Source organism: Acipenser ruthenus, unplaced genomic scaffold (genome assembly GCF_902713425.1).
Source record: "Acipenser ruthenus unplaced genomic scaffold, fAciRut3.2 maternal haplotype, whole genome shotgun sequence".
Lineage (NCBI taxonomy): Eukaryota > Metazoa > Chordata > Actinopteri > Acipenseriformes > Acipenseridae > Acipenser > Acipenser ruthenus.
This window is the reverse complement of record NW_026708536.1, coordinates 23,617-47,262: the sequence shown is the minus strand read 5'-3', so window position 1 is coordinate 47,262 and position 23,646 is coordinate 23,617. Positions and strand designations below refer to the sequence as shown.

Sequence of the window (23,646 nt, the reverse complement as noted above, 5' to 3'; positions counted from 1 at the left end):
TTTAAAGAAGGCTGGTTTCTCATGGCTCTTTATAACACTATGTATTTTAAAGAAGGCTGGTTTCTCATGGCTCTTTATAACACTATGGGCTGTATTCTGATCACAACCCAAATGTGAGTGCAAGCACGAATGGTGCTTGCTCCCGATTTTGTGGCGCATAAATGGAGCCAAGATGTAAAAAACACCACTGCGCTGAAATAGTATTCTGAAGACATGTCTTGCGCTGTTATAGAGAGTCTGCCCCATCGCCACGGGTCGGCATAAATTTCGGGGCGTGGTATCATTAACATATTCGTCAAAGCGACTCTGATGACAGTGCAATGGGGTCCGAAATAGACAATTGAGCATTGTGTGAAGACCCGCTGAAACAAGGTTTATTTAGTGGTGCAATCAGGAACTTTAACAATTGAACACACTATAAAAAGCAAAGTAGTCCTAAGCAGTAACTGTGTGCATTTGGACTGACACAGGAAGAGGAAATCAAAGAAAGAAAAGTCAAAATAAAACCAAAAAAACTACCAGATAAATACCATTTTAAAAAATATCCCAAAGCGGTTAACTTTCTTGTTTACTGTTCACGTGACAACGATGTTTTAATCAGCCTATCAATGCGTCTGTACTGGCTTTTCTGTGACCTGAACTGCACAGTAGGGGGTGGGACAAAATCAGTGTTGCATTGTTAGTTTGATTTAGGTTGCTAAAATCTAGTTTTCAGCATTGCAGGTCTACTTTACACGTAGATGGGAGATATTTAGCTTCAGAATCACACATTAAACTAAAGGCTACTACAGAGGCTGCTAAACAGAACGTAAAATAAATAACAGCTTTCAGAAAACAAACATGAAAGTCAATGCAGAGAAAAAGTATTCTTGTCAGTTATATCCGTTAAATCAGTACTACAGGTACGATCAGCACAGCCACCTCGCTTCAGACAACCCACTGCTTACTTTTTAATCACGGTTAGAATTTTAGACTCGAATAGCACGTTTTCTTTCTTTTGACTTGGTACTAATAAAATGAATTCCTGGATGGGACAAACACCATGACAATGAACGTGCTGCATATATTGCCTTTATTAAAGAATGCCAGACACCCTTGACAGTAACCGAGATTTGGTACTCTTTCTAATCAATTTCCACATCTGTATAACTTGGCAAAGCATTGCCTTATACTTCAAACCAATTTAGTGGATGCAGAACTCCACTTTAGCAAGGAAGCAAGTACCACTATTTTTAGGCTTTTATAGTGCTCTGAAATATTATCTACTTCGGTTTATTTAATGCCTAAACAGGTCTGCGAAATCCTAATTGTATTCGATAACTTACCCAGGAAGAATATGTAAATTCTCTGCGATTTAAGTATACCCCTAATAATCATGGATGATATGCTTGCTATTACTCTAATTTCATCCATTGAAAGAAAGGGTATATCAGGTATGTAATATTACTTTAATTGATGCATTACAAATGAAATAACATAGTTAAGCTAAATTGGTTTATTGAAACAAAAAGTGTGGTACATACAGCATGTGGACCTAGTCAGCACATACAAGGACAGGCCATTGGGAGAGAATACATTAACACATGACAGAACCAAAAAAAGAAAAAAAGTGGGTGTGGCAATGTGCCCCACCCATGTGTACTTTTGTGTTTTATGTTGTATGTAGTGTGTAAGTGTTGGTGTATTGTAGTTGCTGCACGGGATATAAATGGGTGTGTGTAGCACAAGTTATTTAAAATGTATAATTGTATTTAGGCACAGGGATTGCACTTCACTTCACGTGCATTTAAAGTAGTTAATAATATGTGAGCACGGGGTTGCACATAATTTGTTCATGTGCTGGGATTCAAATGAATAATTAATTAGTAATTGAATCCCAGCACAACAGTATATATAGATGCACGTTTCACTTACTCTGTGTTGTGTGTTCGGTGAGTGGACAACGGGTGTGGAGAAGGAGGAAATTGAACGTAAATTAAATTAAATATAAGTTGCTGGGACTCGCCGTGTTTGTTTGTCTGTTCGTCCTCTGTTTGTTTAGTGTTAATCCGTTTTGCTTGTCTATTTATTTTGGCCTCATGTGCCGTGTCCTCTTTTCTGTTTAAACCTTTTATTTTACAATAAATCACTGAGCACCACAACGCTTCAGTTTCACTTGCCACTACTGTCTGTCTATGTACTCCTTTCTGGTCTGACGTCACCCCTACAGCTAGCTTGTTCAGAGTGGGAAACACACATAAAGCAATAATGTAGGGCACAGCTAATAGCCAGGACTAGAAGTAGTGGACGAATGAATGTTAACAGATATTAATATAGCCATCTCCTGTGTAGTGAAGTGTGGTTTACATATTCTCTCGGCGAGTGACCTACCACTTGCTCTGTGCTACTGTCGCTCGACATGATCGCCACTTCTACATTAAAAATCGGAGCCTTGCGCTGAAGCAAGTGTATTCTGTCTCTTAAAAGGATTGTTGCCTGGCCCAGATTGGATAGCAGATTCCCCAACCTACTCAGCATTGATTGGCTGGGTGCTGTCAGTGCACCACTAAACGCGCTTGCACTGGCTTTTTAATTTCATCAGAATCACACTTTTGGAGAAGCCACTCCCTGCAGGGCAAACGCAATTGACTTTAATCACCGCGTTTGCAATTGCACTCATTTCATCAGAATAGGGCCCTTAGTATTTTAAAGAAGGCTGGTTTCTGACAGCTCTTTATAACACTATGTATTTTAAAGAAGGCTGATCCCATCAGATTCTATAGTGGGGCCCCAACCTTCACCCCAAAAAGCTTTTCATAATTATACAGTAGCTCCTCGCTAAACCGGACATGTTTGTCTGACATAAGGAGGTGTCGGGTTTAAAAACAATACAATAGAATCACACACACATACATTTACAGTTCTCGATGCATTTTAAGTATAAATCATTGTGCTGAAATAACACTAATGTGTTTTGGGTACGCTACACATTACATTACGTAAAAATATAAATCTGTACAGTAGGCCTATATAGTATATAGTACAGTAGTAAAATCAAATGAATTTTTTTGTACTTTAGCCTACTGGCATATTGGTGTACAATGCGAATAAAAGATTATTTTAAATTGAAACTAAATGATTTGAGGGTTTTTAATTTTATTTTAATTATTATTACTTTTAAGCTGGTCTACTTAGTAGCCTAGACAATTAATACACAATAGATCATGGTCCTATAGAGATGCTCAGAATGAGCTGGAGGGGTTAGTGGCAGTCTATTGCTCCCATGACTTAGTTTTTAAGTTACAGAATTGCAAAAAAATTAGTTTTGACAAATTAGTCAAGAGGTTTTTTTTCCGCTAAAATAACTCAAAAACGGCTGCGTGTTTAAACATCATATCATGCAGGCGATAGTACTCATTGACTAGGAGTGCCTTTTTTTTATTGATACAGTATTTAGCGAGTTATTTAAATTTTTCTTCACGTGCATGGTTTATTTTTGCTAACTGATAAGCTGAGCATGCGCAGTCGGGCTCCACCACCAAGAGTAAGTTAGCAGGGATTCGTCAGTTTAATCATTCTCTGTGGGAAATTTTATTTAAATTCCTCAGGTTACTTATGTCTTGTGGTTCTTGCAGATCGTGACTTTAACCATTAGATTTTTTACAACTTTTTTTTTTTTTTTTTTTTTTTTTTTTTTAAATGCTTCCGACCTCAACCAAGTCTGTGAAGCTAAACCCCGGATGCAGTCCCATGATTGACAGCGCTGTCTCCAATGGGGACTCCACAAGCTGATGTAGCAACGAATTAAATTGTACCTCTTTTAAATATTTACAGCCAAGACATTAGTCAGTATATATTTAGTTTATATGCATTATATACACTTTAAAACATAAGCATAAAATACATATATTTGTAATATGAATACAGTGCCTAATTCACCCCCCTTGGACGTTTTCACAGTTTGTTGTGTTACAACCTGAAATCCTGATGCTTTTTCCTTTGATTTACACTACCTACTCAACACTTTCAATGTGTTACAATGGGGGGGGGGGGGGGGGGTGAAAAAACAAATCGATTAAAAATAAAAACCCGAAAAGTCTTCATTAGATAAGTATTCACCCCCTTTGATATGACACTCCTAAATAAGCTCAAGTGCAACCAATTGCCTACAGAATTCACACAATAAGTTAAATGGAGTCCATCTGCGTGCAATAAAAGTGGTTCACATGATGTAGTAGGTGATGTTCAGGTGAAGGATCGACATGCAGACTCAGATCACAGGTTTTCACAAAGCTTTAATTAAATGCGCGAGGGGAGAGCAGCAGATGCATTACAAATACAAATCTCTCTCAGCGTGTGACAAGGTGGCTGAGACATTTATAGTTCCTTAATGCAAGCTGTGGTGATCATCACAGATCATTCTAGATGTTTTTTCCATATAAGGGGTTGTCTTTCATTCTGAACAGTTTACTATTATGTGCAAGTAAGCATGTATACATGTGGTTTAGCCTTATTCCCTACCTAGTTTCTGTTGTCTAACCTTTTGCAGAAGTAAAAACACATCTTACAGACACATTTAAGCGGAACTGCGCCGAGTCCTGAGCCGAAGCAATAATAAAATGAAAACTTATAAGCAAATACTTAATTAATAAAAACACATATATTTATACACAAACATCATGGGCCTCCCATCTTCTTGTTCAATATCCAGTCGTTGAGGTGATCACCCTGTTAGCTCACACCTTACCCGCACATACAAACTTACTTCCATCTTTCTTTGTATCTAAAACTATTTTGGCTGTCTGCTTGGACATCTTATCATGCCTCCTGTATTTGTGACAGGATGGAGGTGTCTAGTTTCATTTCTATAAAGAAACCACAAAATGTTCCATCTGACATTTGCTCAAGCTATAAACCTTCAAATGCAAACTTATTCTATCAACGCAAATGCTCCCTGCTGATCAAGCATTAAATGTTAGATAAACAAATATTTAGAAAAAATAAATTCCCTCCACAATGATTTCAGATTAAATACACCTATCTCTGTAAGGTCCCACAGTTGGGTAGTGCATTCAAAGCAAAGACACTACCATGAAGACCAAGGAGCTTTCAAAACAACTCCGAGATAAAGCTGTGAAAAGGCACAGACAGGGGAGGGGTATAAAAAGCTTTCAAAAGGCATTGAATATCCCTTGGACAGTCAAGTCGATCATTAAGAAGTGGAAGGTATACAGCACCACCCAGAATCTGCTTAGAGAAGGCCGTCCTCCCAAACTGAGCAGCCGGGTAAGAAGGGCATTGGTCAGAGAAGCCAGCAAGAGGCCAATGACAATTCTTAAAGACCTACAGCGTTCCATGGCTGAGATGGAAGAAACTGTCCATGTGTCAACAATAGCTCAGGTACTCCATAAATCTGCCCTGTATGGAAGAGTGGCAAGAAGGAAGCCATTTCTGAAAAAAGCCCATGTAAAATCACGCTTGGAATTTGCAAAAAGGCATGTGGGAGACTCTGAAAAGATGTGGCAAAAGATTCTGTGGTCCAATGCAACGCGTTATGTCTGGCGCAAACCCAACACAGCACATCACCCAGGTAACACCATCCCTACTGTGAAGCATGGTGGTGGCAGAATCATGCTATGGGGGTGCTTTTCATCAGCTGGGACTGGGAAGCTTGTCAGGCTTGAGGGCAACATGGATGGAGCTAAATACAGGCAAATCCTTGAGGAAAACCTGCTTCAGTCTGCAAAAGACCAAGACTGGGACAGAGATTCACCTTTCAGCAGGACAATGCCCCCAAGCACACAGACAAAGCGACACTGGAGTGGCATAAAAACAAGAAAGTGAATGTGCTAGAGTGGCCCAGTCAAAGCCCGGACTTGAATCCGATTGTGAATCTGTGGCAAGACTTGAAGATTGCTGTCCACCAACGATCCCCATCCAACTTGACAGGGCTTGAACAATTTTGTCAAGAAGAATGGGCGAATATTGCACGATCCAGATGTGCAAACGTGAGAGAGACTTACCCCAAAAGACTCACAGCTGTAATTGCTGCCAAAGGTGTTTCTACCAAGTATTGACTCAGGGGGGTGAATACTTATCTAACCAAAACATTACATTTTTTATTTATTTTTCATTAACTGTTTCACAATAAAAATTCCATTGCCTCTTCAAAGTGTTAAGTAGGTTGTGTAAATCAAAGGAAAAAAATCCCATTTAAATGCATCAAGATTTCAGGTTGTAACACAACAAACTGTGAAAACGTCCAAGGGGGGTGAATACTTACTATAAGCACTGTATACCGTGTACGATAACGTATTACAAACAATATAGTCCATGATAATTAATATTACCAAATGTTTGAGGGTTTGTTTCCTAACACAAAAATCACGTAATACATTGCTCACAAACAATTATTTGCAGCATTTGACTGATCATTTATGTTCAGAACCCTCCTTCTGTGTAAACTGTGATGCATAATACATACAGTATAGTTGCGAATACACCAAGGTAGCTGCATTTGAACAAAAAAAACTAAAATAAATAAACTTCATTCAGCGCTCAAGTGTTTCCTATTTTTTTTTTGTAGTCTGAAGTGGTGGAAAGTCTTTTTCTGAGTGTCAGCTTTTACCGTCACGTAACACATAGTTTTGTGTTCAATAATAATAAACGCAGCTGTCTGCTGCTACATCATAATAGAACAAGACAGAATAAAGGACTGAGTGTACTGTGCCCTGACCTAGGTTATGCCATAAATAAACATCTGAGAAGTCCTTATTCAAACAATATATTGATATGGATATGAAAGTCTCAAAAACAGCGAGAAATAAAATGATATAAAAAAGCATCATCTGTCTGTATTAAATATGATACACAGACAGATGGCTGTATAGACAGAAAGACACCCCTCCATGAATCCCAATAATCTGCAACTCCAGATTGTAGTTTCACCACACTTTAATACAAGGTTTTCCAGATATATGCAGCAATGTAAGTGTGACATACAGATGGACAAAAGTACAGACACCTCCACATATCCACAGAATCTAATTATTAAAGTATGCCATATTCAAACAGGACACTTCGTGGCACTGTACATCTGTTCACAGACAGCAGTGCACAGTGAGGTACTGTACAGATACTGTAAAGATAGATAGAGACAGTGCCCAATCTGCAACTCTCCTTTTATGCCATCGGAACATTGCAATCTTACACCATTCTATTACAATCATTTATTATTATTATTATTTTTATTATTATTATTATTTTACATGAAACAATAATAAAGTACAATGAATAAAATATAATCTCTGAAGAGATATGACAAACTGTAGCTTCTGGAGACAGGAGTTTTGTATCTCCAGTTTTAGAAGGGGTTCGTTTTGCCCACAAATTAACATATAAAATACGTTACAATAAATAGGATAGCTTAAGTGTTTTAAAAAAAAAAATCAAAAAATCTCAATTTTGAAAGAACTGCCACCAATAGTAATAAATAAATAACATGTTGCATAACCTTTCTACTCTAACATCATTACACAAAGAGGTCCTGATTTTAGGGTTTAACCAAGTGATCTCCCTAGAGAAGAGCCAGCGCCGTCTAGTGATCTCCCTAGAGAAGAGCCAGCGCCATCTAGTGATCTCCATAGAGAAGAGCCAGCGCCATCTAGTGATCTCCATAGAGAAGAGCCAGCGCCATCTAGTGATCTCCATAGAGAAGAGCCAGCGCCATCTAGTGATCTCCCTAGAGAAGAGCCAGCGCCATCTAGTGATCTCCATAGAGAAGAGCCAGCGCCATCTAGTGATCTCCATAGAGAAGAGCCAGCGCCATCAAGTGATCTCCCTAGAGAAGAGCCAGCGCCGTCTAGTGATCTCCCTAGAGAAGAGCCAGCGCCATCTAGTGATCTCCCTAGAGAAGAGCCAGCGCCATCTAGTGATCTCCCTAGAGAAGAGCCAGCGCCATCTAGTGATCTCCATAGAGAAGAGCCAGCGCTATCTAGTGATCTCCATAGAGAAGAGCCAGCGCTATCTAGTGATCTCCATAGAGAAGAGCCAGCGCCATCTAGTGATCTCCATAGAGAAGAGCCAGCGCCATCTAATGATCTCCATAGAGAAGAGCCAGCGCCATCTAGTGATCTCCATAGAGAAGAGCCAGCGCCATCTAGTGATCTCCCTAGAGAAGAGCCAGCGCCATCTAGTGATCTCCCTAGAGAAGAGCCAGCGCCATCTAGTGATCTCCATAGAGAAGAGCCAGCGCTATCTAGTGATCTCCACAGAGAAGAGCCAGCGCCATCTAGTGATCTCCATAGAGAAGAGCCAGCGCCATCTAGTGATCTCCATAGAGAAGAGCCAGCGCTATCTAGTGATCTCCATAGAGAAGAGCCAGCGCCATCTAGTGATCTCCATAGAGAAGAGCCAGCGCCATCTAATGATCTCCATAGAGAAGAGCCAGCGCCATCTAGTGATCTCCATAGAGAAGAGCCAGCGCCATCTAATGATCTCCATAGAGAAGAGCCAGCGCCATCTAGTGATCTCCATAGAGAAGAGCCAGCGCCATCTAGTGATCTCCATAGAGAAGAGCCAGCGCCATCTAGTGATCTCCCACTGTGGATCAACACAGCTGTGCACTGGATCTATAAAGACACTCGCTGACCTAGCCTACAATACACATGTAGATGACAGGCACCTAGAACAGAACTCCTGGACTCTTACAGCAGTCCAAACACCTTAAAGTGACTGCAGCTAACAGGAGAATTCCGAACATATTATCTGCTGTGTGTGTCCAGTCATTACACAAGTCCAAACATATTACCTGCTGTGTGTGTCCAGTCATTACACAAGTCCAAACATATTACCTGCTGTGTGTGTCCAGTCATTACACAAGTCCAAACATATTATCTGCTGTGTGTGTCCAGTCATTACACAAGTCCAAACATATTACCTGCTGTGTGTGTCCAGTCATTACACAAGTCCAAACATATTACCTGCTGTGTGTGTCCAGTCATTATACAAGTTCAAACATATTACTTGCTGTGTGTGTCCAGTCATTACACAAGTCCCACATGTTTTGAAAGAAACACTTGTTTTTGTAAATATCAAAGTAAGCCATGATTTCAGTTAGTGTTACACTGACACATTTAACCTGGAGGTCACGAACCAACCAGCTGCTTCTCCTATTGGCTGACATGCTTTCAGACAGTAACATGCTTTGACCCAAAACATAATGCTGAGGTGAAATGACCCAGGAAGTGCAAGTGTAACAGATTTCCTGTGAATAAGGCACAGCATCTGAGAACTTTCTTTAGCCTACAACAGTAACACTAATAATGTTTAAAAAAGACTAAATACATGTTTGCTAACAAATGTGTTTCTTTCAAAACTGCACATGAGCCCCACATAGCTAACGGAAGTGCACACCAGGTGGAGTTTATGGGATTATTATGTTAGCTACAATCACTTAAAGTCATTTGAAACGACTTGCTCCTTTTATAGTAAATGCATGTGTGGAAATAACATTTTGTAACCTGAAAACTGTATAATAAATAAATAAACCCCCAATCAGAACCCCTGCACATTATCAAAGCTGTGGGTTCAGATACACATTTGCGCATGTGAATCAGGGAATCCTCGGGCCCAATGTGTATTCTGATATTGTAAATCAGCAGATGGAATCTTTACCATGGTCATCCAAGACGCTTTGCTGCAGCTTCGTCACAAACCAAACAGACCTTCTGTTCATTCGTATGTGGAAATGGTAGACTGAACCCACAGCATGCATCAGGCTCGTCTTGGGAGAAGTACTTTAAGAAGCGGACTCATGTATGCAGCAGAATCTGTTTTGAAACAGAACCTTTACAAGAAGTGAGTAATGACTTACGAGAGCAGAGAACAACAAATACAAACCTGTTTACATTACTATCAGAAAGCTTGTAACAGACACATAGACTTTATTCCCAACACCATGTCATTCATTATGTAAAAACCTCCTTCATTTCAACTCAGTATCAACCATAATCCCACACCAAGCCCCATATGAATCCCCAGCCATTTAAAAAACCCAGCTTGGCAAAAGAATACAAATGCTTGAGTGAAAGCCACCCCTATTTTAGTGTCCTCTTCCGTAATGTATTATATATAAAGGTACAGGGTGTGAATAAAGTGACAGGACAATGAGGCGAAGTCGTGCATGCAGAGAGATGGTTGAGCCTCTGCTGCCATACAATGTATTGCACTGTCAGCCATTATTACCTGTAAAAAGAAAGAAACAGCATTAATTTGAGTATCCCTGTGTCCTGTGACTTCATTTACACCCTGTGTATGTTCTCATTAAATACACGAGATGCTGGGCTTCATCTGAAAATGTAAAGATATCACACCCCAAGATCCGAACTGCCAAGACATACAGATATGCATGCTGTACAGTGATCCTCCTTTATAATGTGGCTGTTTGTAAAATAGAACTGCTCCCATCTGCCCCATGATGCCATGCTGTTAACATGTGCATTCTCATTCTAATGCTGTACACAAAAGCAAAGCCGCTTAACTACGGCTCCTGACGACACACTAACAAAGGGGGAGAACTGTATATAGAAATGCTCTTAAAAATAATACAAGAAACGTTGTACTTTTCTGCACACAAGGTTATGCTACACAATACGTAGGGCCTTGAGAAATTCACAGCAGAATTAGCAAGAACCAACTGACCTGCAATTCGATCCTAAACCACTAGAAGGCTGCATATCGATGACAGTCAGACACTGATGCATTTTCAAGATAGAGTACATCACGAGTTCAGGCTATACTTAATTTCTAATCTTCTAATGGTTTATGTGTTTGTTTTTTAATATGACTACCCTTTTCAATAGACTGAAGTCCAATAAAATGGTTTACACAGTTTAAAGTGTGACAGAACACCCTTTTCAATAAACTCTTTATGAAGTTTAACGTGTGACAGTGTGTACAAAAAACACATTACATTATATTGCTGTGTCCCCTAAGCATACTGTATTGCCTGAAATTTTTAAACATATAATTTTTTTAAAATCATGGATCATAAATCAACTGGGGAATACATTAACTGGAGAATTTCTCTTCTAAATATCGCAGTCTATCGATACTGGAGAATACATTAACTGGAGAGCGTTCACAAGGAGAAAGAGAATTTCTCTTCTAAATATCGCAGTATATCCAGACTGGAGAATACATTAACTGGAGAGCATTCACCAGGAGAAAGATAATTTCTCTTCTAAATATCGCAGTGTATCCAGATCACTCTCCCACCTGCAACAATGCTGGTTTTGCCACTCATTTCAAATCGGAGCATCCACATGGTAGGGTGCTGTGTTCACTCTTGACCTTAAAGAGTAAGTAGCAGGGTTCCAAAAAATATAGAGTAATACATCTCCACGTGTTGCTACAACTGTTAAGGAACGCACCTGTACTTTTTCTTTTCATTGTTAACATCCTGACAACTTTTTACACTTACAGACGTGCTCAAATTTGTTGGTACCCCTCCAAAAAAAACAAAGAATGCACAATTTTCTCTGAAATAACTTGAAACTGACAAAAGTAATTGGCATCCACCATTGTTTATTCCATATTTAATAGAAATCAGACTTTGCTTTTGATTTTTTATTCAACACAATATTGTAAATAAGAAAACAAATGAAAATGGCGTGGACAAAAACGATGGGACCGCTAACCTAATATTTTGTTGCACAACCTTTAGAGGCAATCACTGCAATCAAACGTTTTCTGTAGCTCTCAATGAGACTTCTGCACCTGTTAACAGGTAGTTTGGCCCACTCTTCCTGAGCAAACTGCTCCAGCTGTCTCAGGTCTGATAGGTGCCTTCTCCAGACTGCAAGTTCCAGCTCTTTCCATAGATGTTCGATAGGATTCAGATCAGGACTCATAGAAGGCCACTTCAGAATAGTCCAATGTTTTGTTCGTATCCATTCTTGGGTGCTTTTAGCTGTGTGTTTTGGGTCATTATCCTGTTGGAGGACCCATGACCTGCGACTGAGACAGAGCTTTCTGACACTGGGCAGTACGTTTCGCTCCAGAATGCCTTGATAGTCTTGAGATTTCATTGTGCCCTGCACAGATTCAAGGCACCCTGTGCCAGGCGCAGCAAAGCAGCCCCAAAACATAACCGAGCCTCCTCCATGTTTCACTGCAGGTATGGTGTTCTTTTCTTTGAAACCTTCATTTTTTCGTCTGTGAACATAGAGCTGATGTGACTTGCCAAAAAGCTCCAGTTTTGACTCATCTGTCCAAAGGACATTCTCCCAGAAGGATTGTGGCTTGTCAATATGCATTTTAGCAAATTCCAGTTTGGCTTTTTATGTTTTTCTTTCAAAAGTGGAGTCCTCCTGGGTCTTCTTCCATGGAGCCCACTTTCACTCAAAAAGCGACGGATGGTGCGATCAGAAACTGACGTACCTTCACCTTGGAGTTCAGCTTGTATCTCTTTGGCAGTTATCCTTGGTTCTTTTTCTACCATTCGCACTATCCTTCTGTTCAATCTGGGGTCGATTTTCCTCTTGCGGCAGCGCCCAGGGAGGTTGGCTACAGTTCCATGGACCTTAAACTTCTTAATAATATTTGCAACTGTTGTCACAGGAACATCAAGCTGCTTGGAGATGGTCTTGTAGCCTTTACCTTTACCATGCTTGTCTATTATTTTCTTTCTGATCTCCTCAGACAACTCTCTCCTTTGCTTTCTCTGGTCCATGTTCAGTGTGGTGTATACAACGATACCAAACAGCACAGTGACTACTTTTCTCCATTTAAATAGGCTGAATGACTGATTACAAGATTGGAGACATGTGTGATACTAATTAAAGAAACAAATTAGTTTGAAATATCACTATAATCCAATTATTTATGATCTTTTCTAGGGGGTACCAACAAATGTGTCCAGGCCATTTTAGAATATCTTTGTAGAATAAGCAATAATTAATCTCTTTTCACAGCTTCTTTGCTTTATTCTATGACATACTACAGGCATGCAAGTATACATGATAAAATAGCTTTTAATTTCATCACTTTTCAGGAGGAATGAAGCATTATTTCAATGAGCTGTAAGGGTACCAACAAATTTGAGCATGTCTGTAGAACTTTAAACTCTATGTTTCAAAAATTACAAACGACTCAATGGGGTATGGACAGATGCATGCTGGGAATAACAAAGGAAGGAATGGATACAAGCACAAACAAAAGTATAGCGTTATAGCGGCGAAAAAACTGAAATGGCAGTGGGCCGGACATGTAGCAAGAAGAACAGACATGTCACTGAACCAGAGAGATACTAGACTGGATCCCAAGAGAGATAAAGCGACCAAGAAGACCTCCAGGATGATGGCAAGATGAAATTAGGAAACATGCCGGAGCAACATGGATGAGAGACAGCACCGTACCAACGTACTGTAGGCATCCTCCTCCTCACGAGACTGACTACCTTCAGCAGTAAGAAGTTATAAATGATACTTACTAACACAGAGCAGGACAGAATCACTGATATCATTGTACTGCAAAACACATACAGATGATTATTTTCAACGTCTGTTATAAATGAACGACAATCTACTGTTTAATTAGTATTGTTATGAATGAACAATCTATTGTTTAATTAGTATCGGACTCTGCACCTTTAAACTGGTGTAAGCATCTCAGTGTGCACTGCCTCTTGTTAGAGGCTTTATACTGCTGTGTGTGCAGCAAAGCCACAGGCAAGAAACCCAGCAAAACAAATGGCACTAACAGCATTGCAGTGCACAGCTTCAGGAAACCTGCATTGCACTGGATTGAACTAGAACCACTCTCCCAGTTATTCAAATGCACACATTGCATTATCTGTAGTCTAACATTTTAAAGTGATGTTTGAGAGAAAATGTAATACATTTGGGAACTGCAGTTTAGGACAAATTCATAGTGTTCAGCCACATTTATATACAGTTACTATGATATATACTGTATAGGGGTAGAATGTCAAGTTACATTTCTCTGTTTTCTTATTTATATAACTTTTACAGCATTTACATTTGTGTGAGATCTGAAGAACGTTATAAATTAAAAAACTAATAAATAAACAAATGGCATTTTGCATATAAAATAAGGGAAATACATGAGTTTATATTTTATGCTATTCCGCAACTATACATAAAGTTTAATATTTTCTTCACAAAAATTCTGTTAGACACTGGTTAAGATTTCCTTCTGCAACAAACTACCATGGTAGCATTTAAAACTCAGCACTTATGCTTAGATGCTTCATACCAGCATTTAGGATAAAAAAAAAAAAAAACCCAAAAAACATGTGGTCCAAGCAAAATGCTTTCCCCTTACCTGGGAACCCCCCTTGCACCATCAATTCAGATCATCACTGACAGACAGAAAGACACACTGGCACAGATACAAAGCCCAGCTCCGTCTCAAGCACCTGATCAGCCTAGAGAATGAACCACAGCCTGAAAACCACATGAGTGAAACAGGGATGCTAACTAAAGTGGTCAGGCAGATCTGGTCGGTGAATTTAAGCTGTACGCAGAAGGTGGTAAAATAGATTGGGTTTATTAGACCCCTCCTTCCCTCCCTCCCTCTCTCTCTCTGAGAATGCAAACACCAGCTCTGCTGAAAACAAACAGGAATTGATCTGAAAGCAGTAATGATGTCACAGTTGAGTGCAGCTCCCTACACATTCCTCCCCTGGTCCTTGTGTTATCTGTGACAGGACTGAAATTTGTGTTGAGTTTGTCCACAAAACTACACAGTTTATACAAGTTAACTTTTAGGTGCAATAAGTACGGGGGGGAAATACAAATAACCAAATGTACACAGAAATAATTACAAGCAAATGACATCCCTGAAATTATGTACAGAATGTGAAGACAATATCTCAAAGTGCTTGGTCTTCATCATCCAGCCAAGGTTTAAATGAATAGGGGTGTAACAATACACTAATGTCACAATATGCTGCGTATTGGGATGTGCTGGTCACGATACAATATGCATCACGACACAGTTAGGGTCTTGATGGGCTACTTGTATGATGCACAATAAATTACCATTTCATGATGGACTACTTTGCTAAAAATAATAAAACGTTATTATCATACTCTTGGTTCCCTGAAATAGAAAATGTAACCACTACTGAATGGGATATATCTCTTACAGCCCGAATTACCTGAGCGCTTACCTGAGACCTTAAGCATGGAGGGAGATTTCTCTTCATCAAAAAGGTCCTGCAAAAATTACAGTATATCTGCCATGGGGTAAGTCGTGGGTCCAGTTCATGCGACTGACACCATGTCAGGAATACACCCCATTTGTAACCATACTGGGAGCATGTAGATGCTGCTCTGGCATTCTGAAAAGTCTCAATGACTGTCAGATAACCAGACGGCTCAAGTGTCTCCACTCAGGGGCCAGACCGAAAGCTGCAGAGCTGTTGGGTCTGGATGCCACAGTCCCCCGCACCTAGCTCAGCAGATCGCGATGGGCCAGCAGCTCCCACGGCTGACTTAACAGGAGTTGTGTCAGTGTTGAAAACCAGGTTCTCCTGGGCAACTTTGGGGCTACTAAGAGCAAACCAAGCCTGATCTTGCCTGATCTTCTCCACGCACAGTGGAATAAGTGGCAAAGGTGAGAAAGCATAGATTCTGGGCCATCTGTGGGCCAGCGCGTCTATGCCGAGCGGGTGACTGCTCTCCACTAGGGAATACCAGTGGAAACAGTGGGTGGACTCAGTTCTTCACCCCTGGCAGGTGAACTGCTTTTAACCCTTTGTGGTTCAATGTCGGACCCTGTCCGACATCATCAAAAAGACCTAAAAAACAGGTCTCTAGTCGTTTTTTCTTGGCTTTTTTCCGGAGAAAACCATTCAATGGCCGAGTGAGAGCGAGAGGAGCCGAAAAAAAGGGGCGTATCTCATGAATACAGACAGCCCCGACACCACATAGATAACACGGACATAAACAAACAAGATATCTGCTTCTGCATCCAGCGCTCAAAGAATATCACAGACATTTGCAGGGCATTTTTTAGATGTTATAGTTATAAAATAATGACTTGGATCGCATTATTGAAGAGTTTGGTGATAAAACAAGTGACCAGGAGATGATTTATCGGTATGTACTATTATTAAGAGATATGTGAAAAATATAGCAAACAAGGGGTGGGGCGGGGCTGGAGATGCAGTACTGAGTGTCCTATTGATATGCAGTGCCTTTTAAACCTGTTTTACTGTGAAAAAAAAAACTTTTAAACAGCGCGTCTAAAATAAACTGCGCGTGTGAAAATAAATTGGACCTGACGCGCCTGAGACGCGCTGAATAAATGGACCACATAGGGTTAATGAATGCAAGTGCTCGTAAGTCCATAGCAAAAGCTCCCGGGCAACACGATTGAGACCAAGAGAGCCCCCTGGTGGTTGATGTAAGCCACCACCGTGGTGTTGTATGTATGGATCAACACGTGTCTCCCTTGTATCTCTCTGAAAAAATCTGTCCCAACCTAGGTAGGAAGCATCTGTAGTCACCACCTCTCTCCTTGTGACACAGCCCAAGCACTGATGAGCTGGTTGTTTCCACCACGAGAGAGCCTCCATACAGTGATGAGACAGGGTGCCGGACCCTGTGGTTGAACCAGGCTTGGAGAGGGCCCATGATCTGGGATGCTGCTGCCATCAGGTCCAGAAGTCTCTCGATGGTCAGTACCCTCACCACTGCGTTGGGCTGAAACAGCTCCAAGCAGACAGTTAGCCTCTGGATTCTGTCGTACAACAGACTGCCGATCATGATTCCGAAATTGAGGCCTACACCGACATAGACAACCCCTTGAGAGAGTGTCAGCCGGCTTTTCAACTGGTTCACTGTGATGCCTAACCATTGGAGATAGCTGGTGACCAGTCCTGTGTGCAACACTGCCTGTCATCCAGGTAATGGATCACTCTGATGCCTTTTAGTCTCAGTGGGGCCAATATATCATCTATGCACTTTGAAAAAGTGCGAGGCGCTAGAGAGAGGCTGAACGGCAGTACACGGAACTCGTACACAGTGCTCTGAAAGGTGAACTGCAAGCACTTCCTGTGGTGATGTGAAAGTAGCCAATTGTATTACTTTAGGCTCAGCTCACCGCTACCACCCCCGCGCTGACTTGGGAGTGGCAAAGACGAACACACACTGTCCTCTGAAATGTGTGCCATCAGCCGATTGCTTTTTTCCCCCCCCTCTGCAGGCCCACCATGCAGCCACCTCAGAGCTACAGCGCTGCAGGACAGGCTCACAGGCAAGCCCACAGGCGCCCGGCCAGTCTAAAAGGAGCTGAGGACACCCTGGCTGACCTAAGCCCTCTCTTGGGAGTTCTCGTCCACGGACGACAGTGGAATAGTCTGGACTTGAACCGGTGACCTCCAGGCTATAGGGCGCATTCTGCGCTCCATGGCTCATTAGAAGAGACAGTATAGTTATCTAAGGCGTCGCTCTCGTCATTGGCTCATTAGAGGAGACAGCATATTTATGTTGAGTCGTCTCGTCATTGGCTTTTTACAGGAGACAGCATATTTATGTGAGGTGTCTCGCTTGTCATTGGCTCATTAGAGTAGACTGTATATTGATGTGAGGTGTTCCTCTCGTCATTGGCTCATTAGGGGAGTGTGGCAGGATGGCTTGCAGTGGTGAGGTGTGGTGACATCACGGACCAGGAAGTAACTGAACCAAAACAGTGGATGGGTGGGTGAAACTGAACGCAACGACGTTCAGCTGATTTTATTAAAATCAATAAACCAAAATATTTAAACAAACAAAACACAACAAAACAAAAGGGCAAGTTGGCCAAACAAATAAAAATAAACAAATAAGCAGATACTTAGCAGTTGTTTCTCTTATTCGCCTCGCTCTCTCCGCTCCCCGTACTCTCCTCTGTACACTCCACCCCGCAGCACGGACAGCTGCAGGTTCTTATACTCTGGCCGAGGGGTTAACTAGCTGTTAATTATCTTATTACCCCTCGGCCACAGTCTGCAGGTGTTTAGTAAGGATGCGTGACTGTTAGCTAGTTAAATAATCAGTAGCTGATCAGCCACGCATCCTCACTGGGTTTTAAATTATAAAAACAATAACAAATATGCGGCGCTTTGAACTGCGCTGCAAACAAAAATACAAATAATAATAAATAAATATATAGGGGCGGGACACTCTGCCACAGGGAGACAGCATATTTATGTTGAGGGGTCGCTTGTCATTGGCTTATTAGTGGAGACAGTAAAATGACAAAGCCTTGTCAAAAGCACTGCAGGTTAAATGCCAGAATTCATGCGGGTTTACTGCACATCTTCACACAGCAAGGCTCTGGTGGCAGCAGATGGCATCATGAATTTTAAACACTTCATTAAAAATGAACGAGTTTGATTTTGTACTGATAGTCTCCTGTCACTGAATTTAAAAACTCTGTAAAACTAGAAATGGAAGATTTTGTGAACAAAGCATCCCCGGTAGATTAATCATATCAGATCGAATGGGTTATAAACACGAAGTAAGAAATGTGAAACCAGATCCATATCATTGATGTCCTCAGGTTAAAAACAATGGGCAGTGAAAAGGGTCATTTCTATAGGACACCACCTGTAATGGAACTTTATTGGGAGAATCATAGAACATTGTCATAGCGTGCTACAAGAAAATAATGCAACTCCAATGCCACTAAAGTAGCACAGTTTCACAGGATACAAACAGTTCGTAGCACAGCCTCACAGGATACAAAAAGTTCGTAGCACAGCTTCACAGGATACAAACAGTTCGTAGCACAGTTTCACAGGATACAAACAGTTCGTAGCACATCTTCACAGGATACAAACAGTTCGTAGTACAGCTTCACAGGTACAAACAGTTCGTAGCACAGTTTCACAGGATACAAACAGTTCGTAGCACAGCTTCACAGGATATACATTTGCAGACAAACCGTTTCAGGCACAGAGGTACAAACTATCAGTTCTCTTTCCTCTCCCCTAGCACTACTATTACCACACTTATTTCCTGTCACATGCTGGCTTCCAGAACATGTAAGCTCTCTAAATGATCCTATTAGTCACGATGTTTAACTGCATAAGTCACCGATAAACGAGCCGATAAACTGAGCACCTCTCTCCTCCCCACTAAACCACTGTGCTTATATATGCAGTACAACTCCACCCACTAATACACAGATAGTTTACCTGTGACATTTCACTGGTTTTATATAAACAAACACTCTACCGACGTACTATTGTATATTTTCCTATATAAAATTTCATGTGCTGAAAATGTCAGCCTGTTTTGAAATTCCCACACTAGAAGCCAGAGAATCATTCATCTGAGACCAAGAAAACAAAAACACAACAAAGAAAACTGCCTTTGATATAAACCTTGTGAAAACATCCCTACAACAGCTAGGAGAGACGAGACTTGCATGACATCAGCACTGGGGAGCTCGATGTTCATTTACCCAGCTTTGGATTCTCTATACTGGAAAGGAGAACGAACTGCTGTTTCCAGGAAAATACATGGAAAGCTTGTTTGGAGCGCATTGACATGGGTGTCATAGTACAAATCTATAACCACCTGTAACCACAGAAATATTTGAAGGCAAGAGATAACGACTCTGACAGCAATTCATCTGGGATGTTTTACTGTGTTTTAAAATTAAAAGACTATTTAACTTAATAAATGTCATGGAATCCGTATATATTATTACAAAAATAACAAATGGGGCTGAAGTGAACTACTTTCGGTTGTAATTGAGTCTCTGGTTCTGATAAAATCCTCCTAAACCAGAACCCTTCGATGCTCTTATAACCATGGACTTCATTGCAGCCCATCTATTATTCTATACATACAAAACTAAAGTACCACACTGTGTACAGGCAGGTGCAGGACAGACTGCTCTAAACACCACAAGAACATCTTCTCATCAGATAATGAAATACTACAGGACTGAATTACCACAGTGTAGAAGCATGTACAGGACAAACTGCTCTGGACACCACAAGAACATCTTCTCATCAGATAATGAAATACTACAGTACTGACTTACCACGGTGTACAAGCATGTACAGGACAAACTGCTCCAGACACCACAAGAACATCTTCTCATCAGATAATGAAATACTACAGAACTGAATTACCACGGTGTACAAGCATGTACAGGACAGACTGCTCTAGACACGACAAGAACATCTTCTCATCAGATAATGAAATACTAATTGTCCAGTCTTGCATTCCCCACATTTCCTCCTCAATGAGGCAAACGAACCCCAGACCCTCTAGACCCTGAAAGATCGGAGGCCGGTGCTACACAGCCTGTAGGCCCCCAGCTAAAATCACGGATGTGACCCAGTAAGCTCCATGCCACATAACTCACCCCATTCACACTACCTGCTGGGGACAATGAAGTATACCACAGGAGACATTTCATAAAAGCACATAGCAGGCTTGCATGTCTGAGACTTCTACTTAAACTCAAACACCCTTCATTATGACTTCAAGAAAAAAAGAACACCACAAGCTGCTACCCTGAGCAAGCTTTTTCTCAGCCCTTTGTTTCTGTCCATTACATTTTCAGCCTGATCAGGTCAAGGGGTGAAAAGATAGAGGGGTCGTAATGCGGTTGACTTTGGACCCCCCCAATCTTTAATCCATCTTTTACTGATTAACTATTTGGGCTAGAGACTTGTGTTAGGTGTTTGTGATAGGGTGGCCTGTTTGTTCAGGGACACTTCAGCAGAAGCAAAATGGTTACTGATCTTAGAGGTTAAAGGTCATAGTGCTATTAAAAGTGCACATTTCTTTATTGTGTGGTCTTATATATACATATATTGTATTATATATGTTACATGTGGGTTACCTTACGTGAGTGACTCTGGCCAAAATAGTGTTTGATGATACTAATTGAAGCATGTTTTTTTTCTTTTTTAAAAAAAAAGAGAGATGTCTTTAAATGAGTAGCCTGAAATTGCTGAAGGTTCAGTTGACCTTCAAGGTGGGTGCTGGAGAGACTCTTATTAGAATATTCTTTCTGTAGCCTTTTTTGTTTTGTTTTCTTTTGTTTCCTATAAATAAATTATTTTCTTTGTATCATCCTTTTGACAAGCCGGACCCAGTCCCTCGACCCGGTGACACTGTCGTTTGATTGTTTTCACAGCAATGGAAAATATTACCTTCCTGTAACTTTGTATATGCAAGCAGAGACATTGACCTTTCCATGAATTATTTTTCTCCCAATTTTTATTATTGGAGATTTTTGGGGAAACTTAACACAGTTTGCTTTTTTTTTTTTGCCTTGAACAACCCTGAGCACAGAGTTTGGGTGATTTGTTATGGAATGATCCAGCATAGTAAGTTCCACTGTATTACAAGAAATACATAGGTACATGCCAGAAAATATATTCCTGTAAAATATACCTTCTGGCGTCATAGCTGCAATTTCTGAGTAAGTGCAGTAAGAATGATAGCAATCAACATTAAACGGTAAAGAAACAAAGTATTTTGAAGACACTCTTTAAGCACTACACTCTAAATATTATGTGCTAAGGATACAGCTGTATGTTCAAGTGTGACATGCTTCCATCACAAACGTATTTAACACACCCTGTGGTGAGGTGCATAATAAACACAATACTTACTGTTACGTCTTCCATTGTCATTTTAAACATAGATCACTATTGGCATTTTAGAGCAGTTTCCATCACCAGGAAATCTCCCTGGCTTGCATTGACCTCTTATTTTGAGTGGTAATCCCAGGGTAGCCGTGGTTATCAATGGTGATTTCCAAGATATAACATGCTTTAGAAAAAGCTGTACAAATTGTCACTTTGTAAAGTGGCTTTATCAGCACACGTTTGTCTACTTGACTTAAGGTCCTATTTACAAAACTTTAACGACTAATAAATGCACCTCTTTAAAACAGCTGTAAAAAGTTTCGCAAAGTGCAAACTTAATCAAAATGTACTTTAAACACATTCCTTAAAACAGCTCTTAAAGTTTTGTGAATATGACATTGTGTTAAACAGTGAGTAAGTGGGGTTCTGAAAAATATAGCGTTACATGTCCCCTCGTGTTGCTATAACTGTTTAAATAACGTACCAGTCATTTTTCATTTCGTTGTTAACATTCTGATAAGTTTTTATACTTATAAATGTAAAGTCTGGACTAGGGTATAGCTTTACCTTGCATCCTGACAAGTTTTTACACTTATAAATGTAAAGTCTCTAACAAAGGTATTTTCAAGATGGCTGCTTAGTGCAGTCAGGATGTTAACAATGAAAAGAAAAATGACAGGAAAATTATTTAAACGGTTGTAGCAACACGTGGGGATGTGTAACGCTATATTTTTCGCTACTTACTCTTTAAGCCCATTTGTATTCATTAAAATCAACCTTTCAGTTAATTTTTAACTAGGAATTTATTCTCACTTTTGAAACCAAATAAAAACAGCTCTTCAAAAACATTTCTTAAAAGGACCTTAAAGTTCTGTGAATAGGACCCATTTCTTCTTATAAGTTCCAGATTCAAATATTAGGTTTAAAGTTCTGGATGAATGCTTTACTTTACCACATTTAACACATGTAATGGAATTGATCCGCCTCCACTGATATCTGCTATACAGCACTGACCTCTCACAGCAATGGATAAAGTGTTAGTAACTCACCCCACTCAGAGTCATGCTCACCCCCCTCACTGGCCCCGTCCTGCCCCAGCAGTGCAGGTGCAGTCGGCTCTTTGTACGGAGGGGGGAGTCTCATTGGGGGAGGGGCTCCTCCTGTGGCAGGTGTCTAGGGGGAAAACAAAACAAAACAAAACGTTTACTACAATCCAATCAACACAAGGCTACCAGATTCACCTACAGTATAAGCATCACTTTTTGTTCAATTGCCATCGATAACCAGCGATCAGCCTCCCTGCAGGATATTAATCCAGAAGAGAAATCAAAGCATTGCCTGAAGCATCACAGACAGTCACACCAGCGATCAGCCTCCCTGCAGGATATTAATCCAGAACAAAAATCAAAGCATTGGCCTGAAGCAGCACAGACAGTCACACCAGCGATCAGCCTCCCTGCAGGATTTACTATAAGCCCATCTAAACACAATCACAGCAGCAATCAGACAATCCAATTCATATTGCACTTTAGTTACCAACCTAAGGAGGAGTGCTTTGGCAAACATTCCAATTACCCCTGAAAAAGGAGGTCTCACTTTGCATGTTTTATTTTATTTTCCTAAGGGAAGCTGTTTAGTACAAGCGGACAGAGATGATGAACTCATCTGTAACCTCTGGTCCCCGAGGAGGAACTTGAACAGCGTTAGTTAGGCTGACATTTACAGGTATTACAATACTACAGTCATGTGTAGGGGTCTACTTAAATCGCGGTAAATTTACGTATTTTTCACGGGTATGTTGCGGAATAAAATTAGGATTTCGCGGACATTTCGCGGACCTGTTTAAACATTAAATAAACCTAAGTAGACAGTATTTCAGAGCACTATAAAAGCCTAAAAATAGCGGTACTTGCTTCCTTACTAAAACAGAGTGCTGTCATTTGTTAAAGGCGAGTATGCAGCATCTCCCAACAGTTGACTTGTCTATACATTGAGACTGCACGTTCTGCATCCACTGAATTGGTTGGAAGATAAGG

General features: G+C 40.6%; 1 protein-coding gene across 1 annotated transcript in view; it reads right to left on the bottom strand.

The window, feature by feature from the left end:
* Window positions 1–6,915: 6,915 nt before the first annotated feature.
* LOC131734221 (inaD-like protein) overlaps window positions 6,916–23,646 on the bottom strand; it is a gene marked incomplete at its 5' end in the record, with an annotated part of 35,552 nt that continues 18,821 nt past the window's right edge. Inside the window, 2 exons of the mRNA XM_059021299.1 lie at window positions 6,916–10,224; window positions 22,660–22,783. Coding sequence (XP_058877282.1) covers window positions 10,211–10,224; window positions 22,660–22,783 — 138 coding nt within the window. The remainder of the gene's footprint in view (window positions 10,225–22,659; window positions 22,784–23,646) is intronic.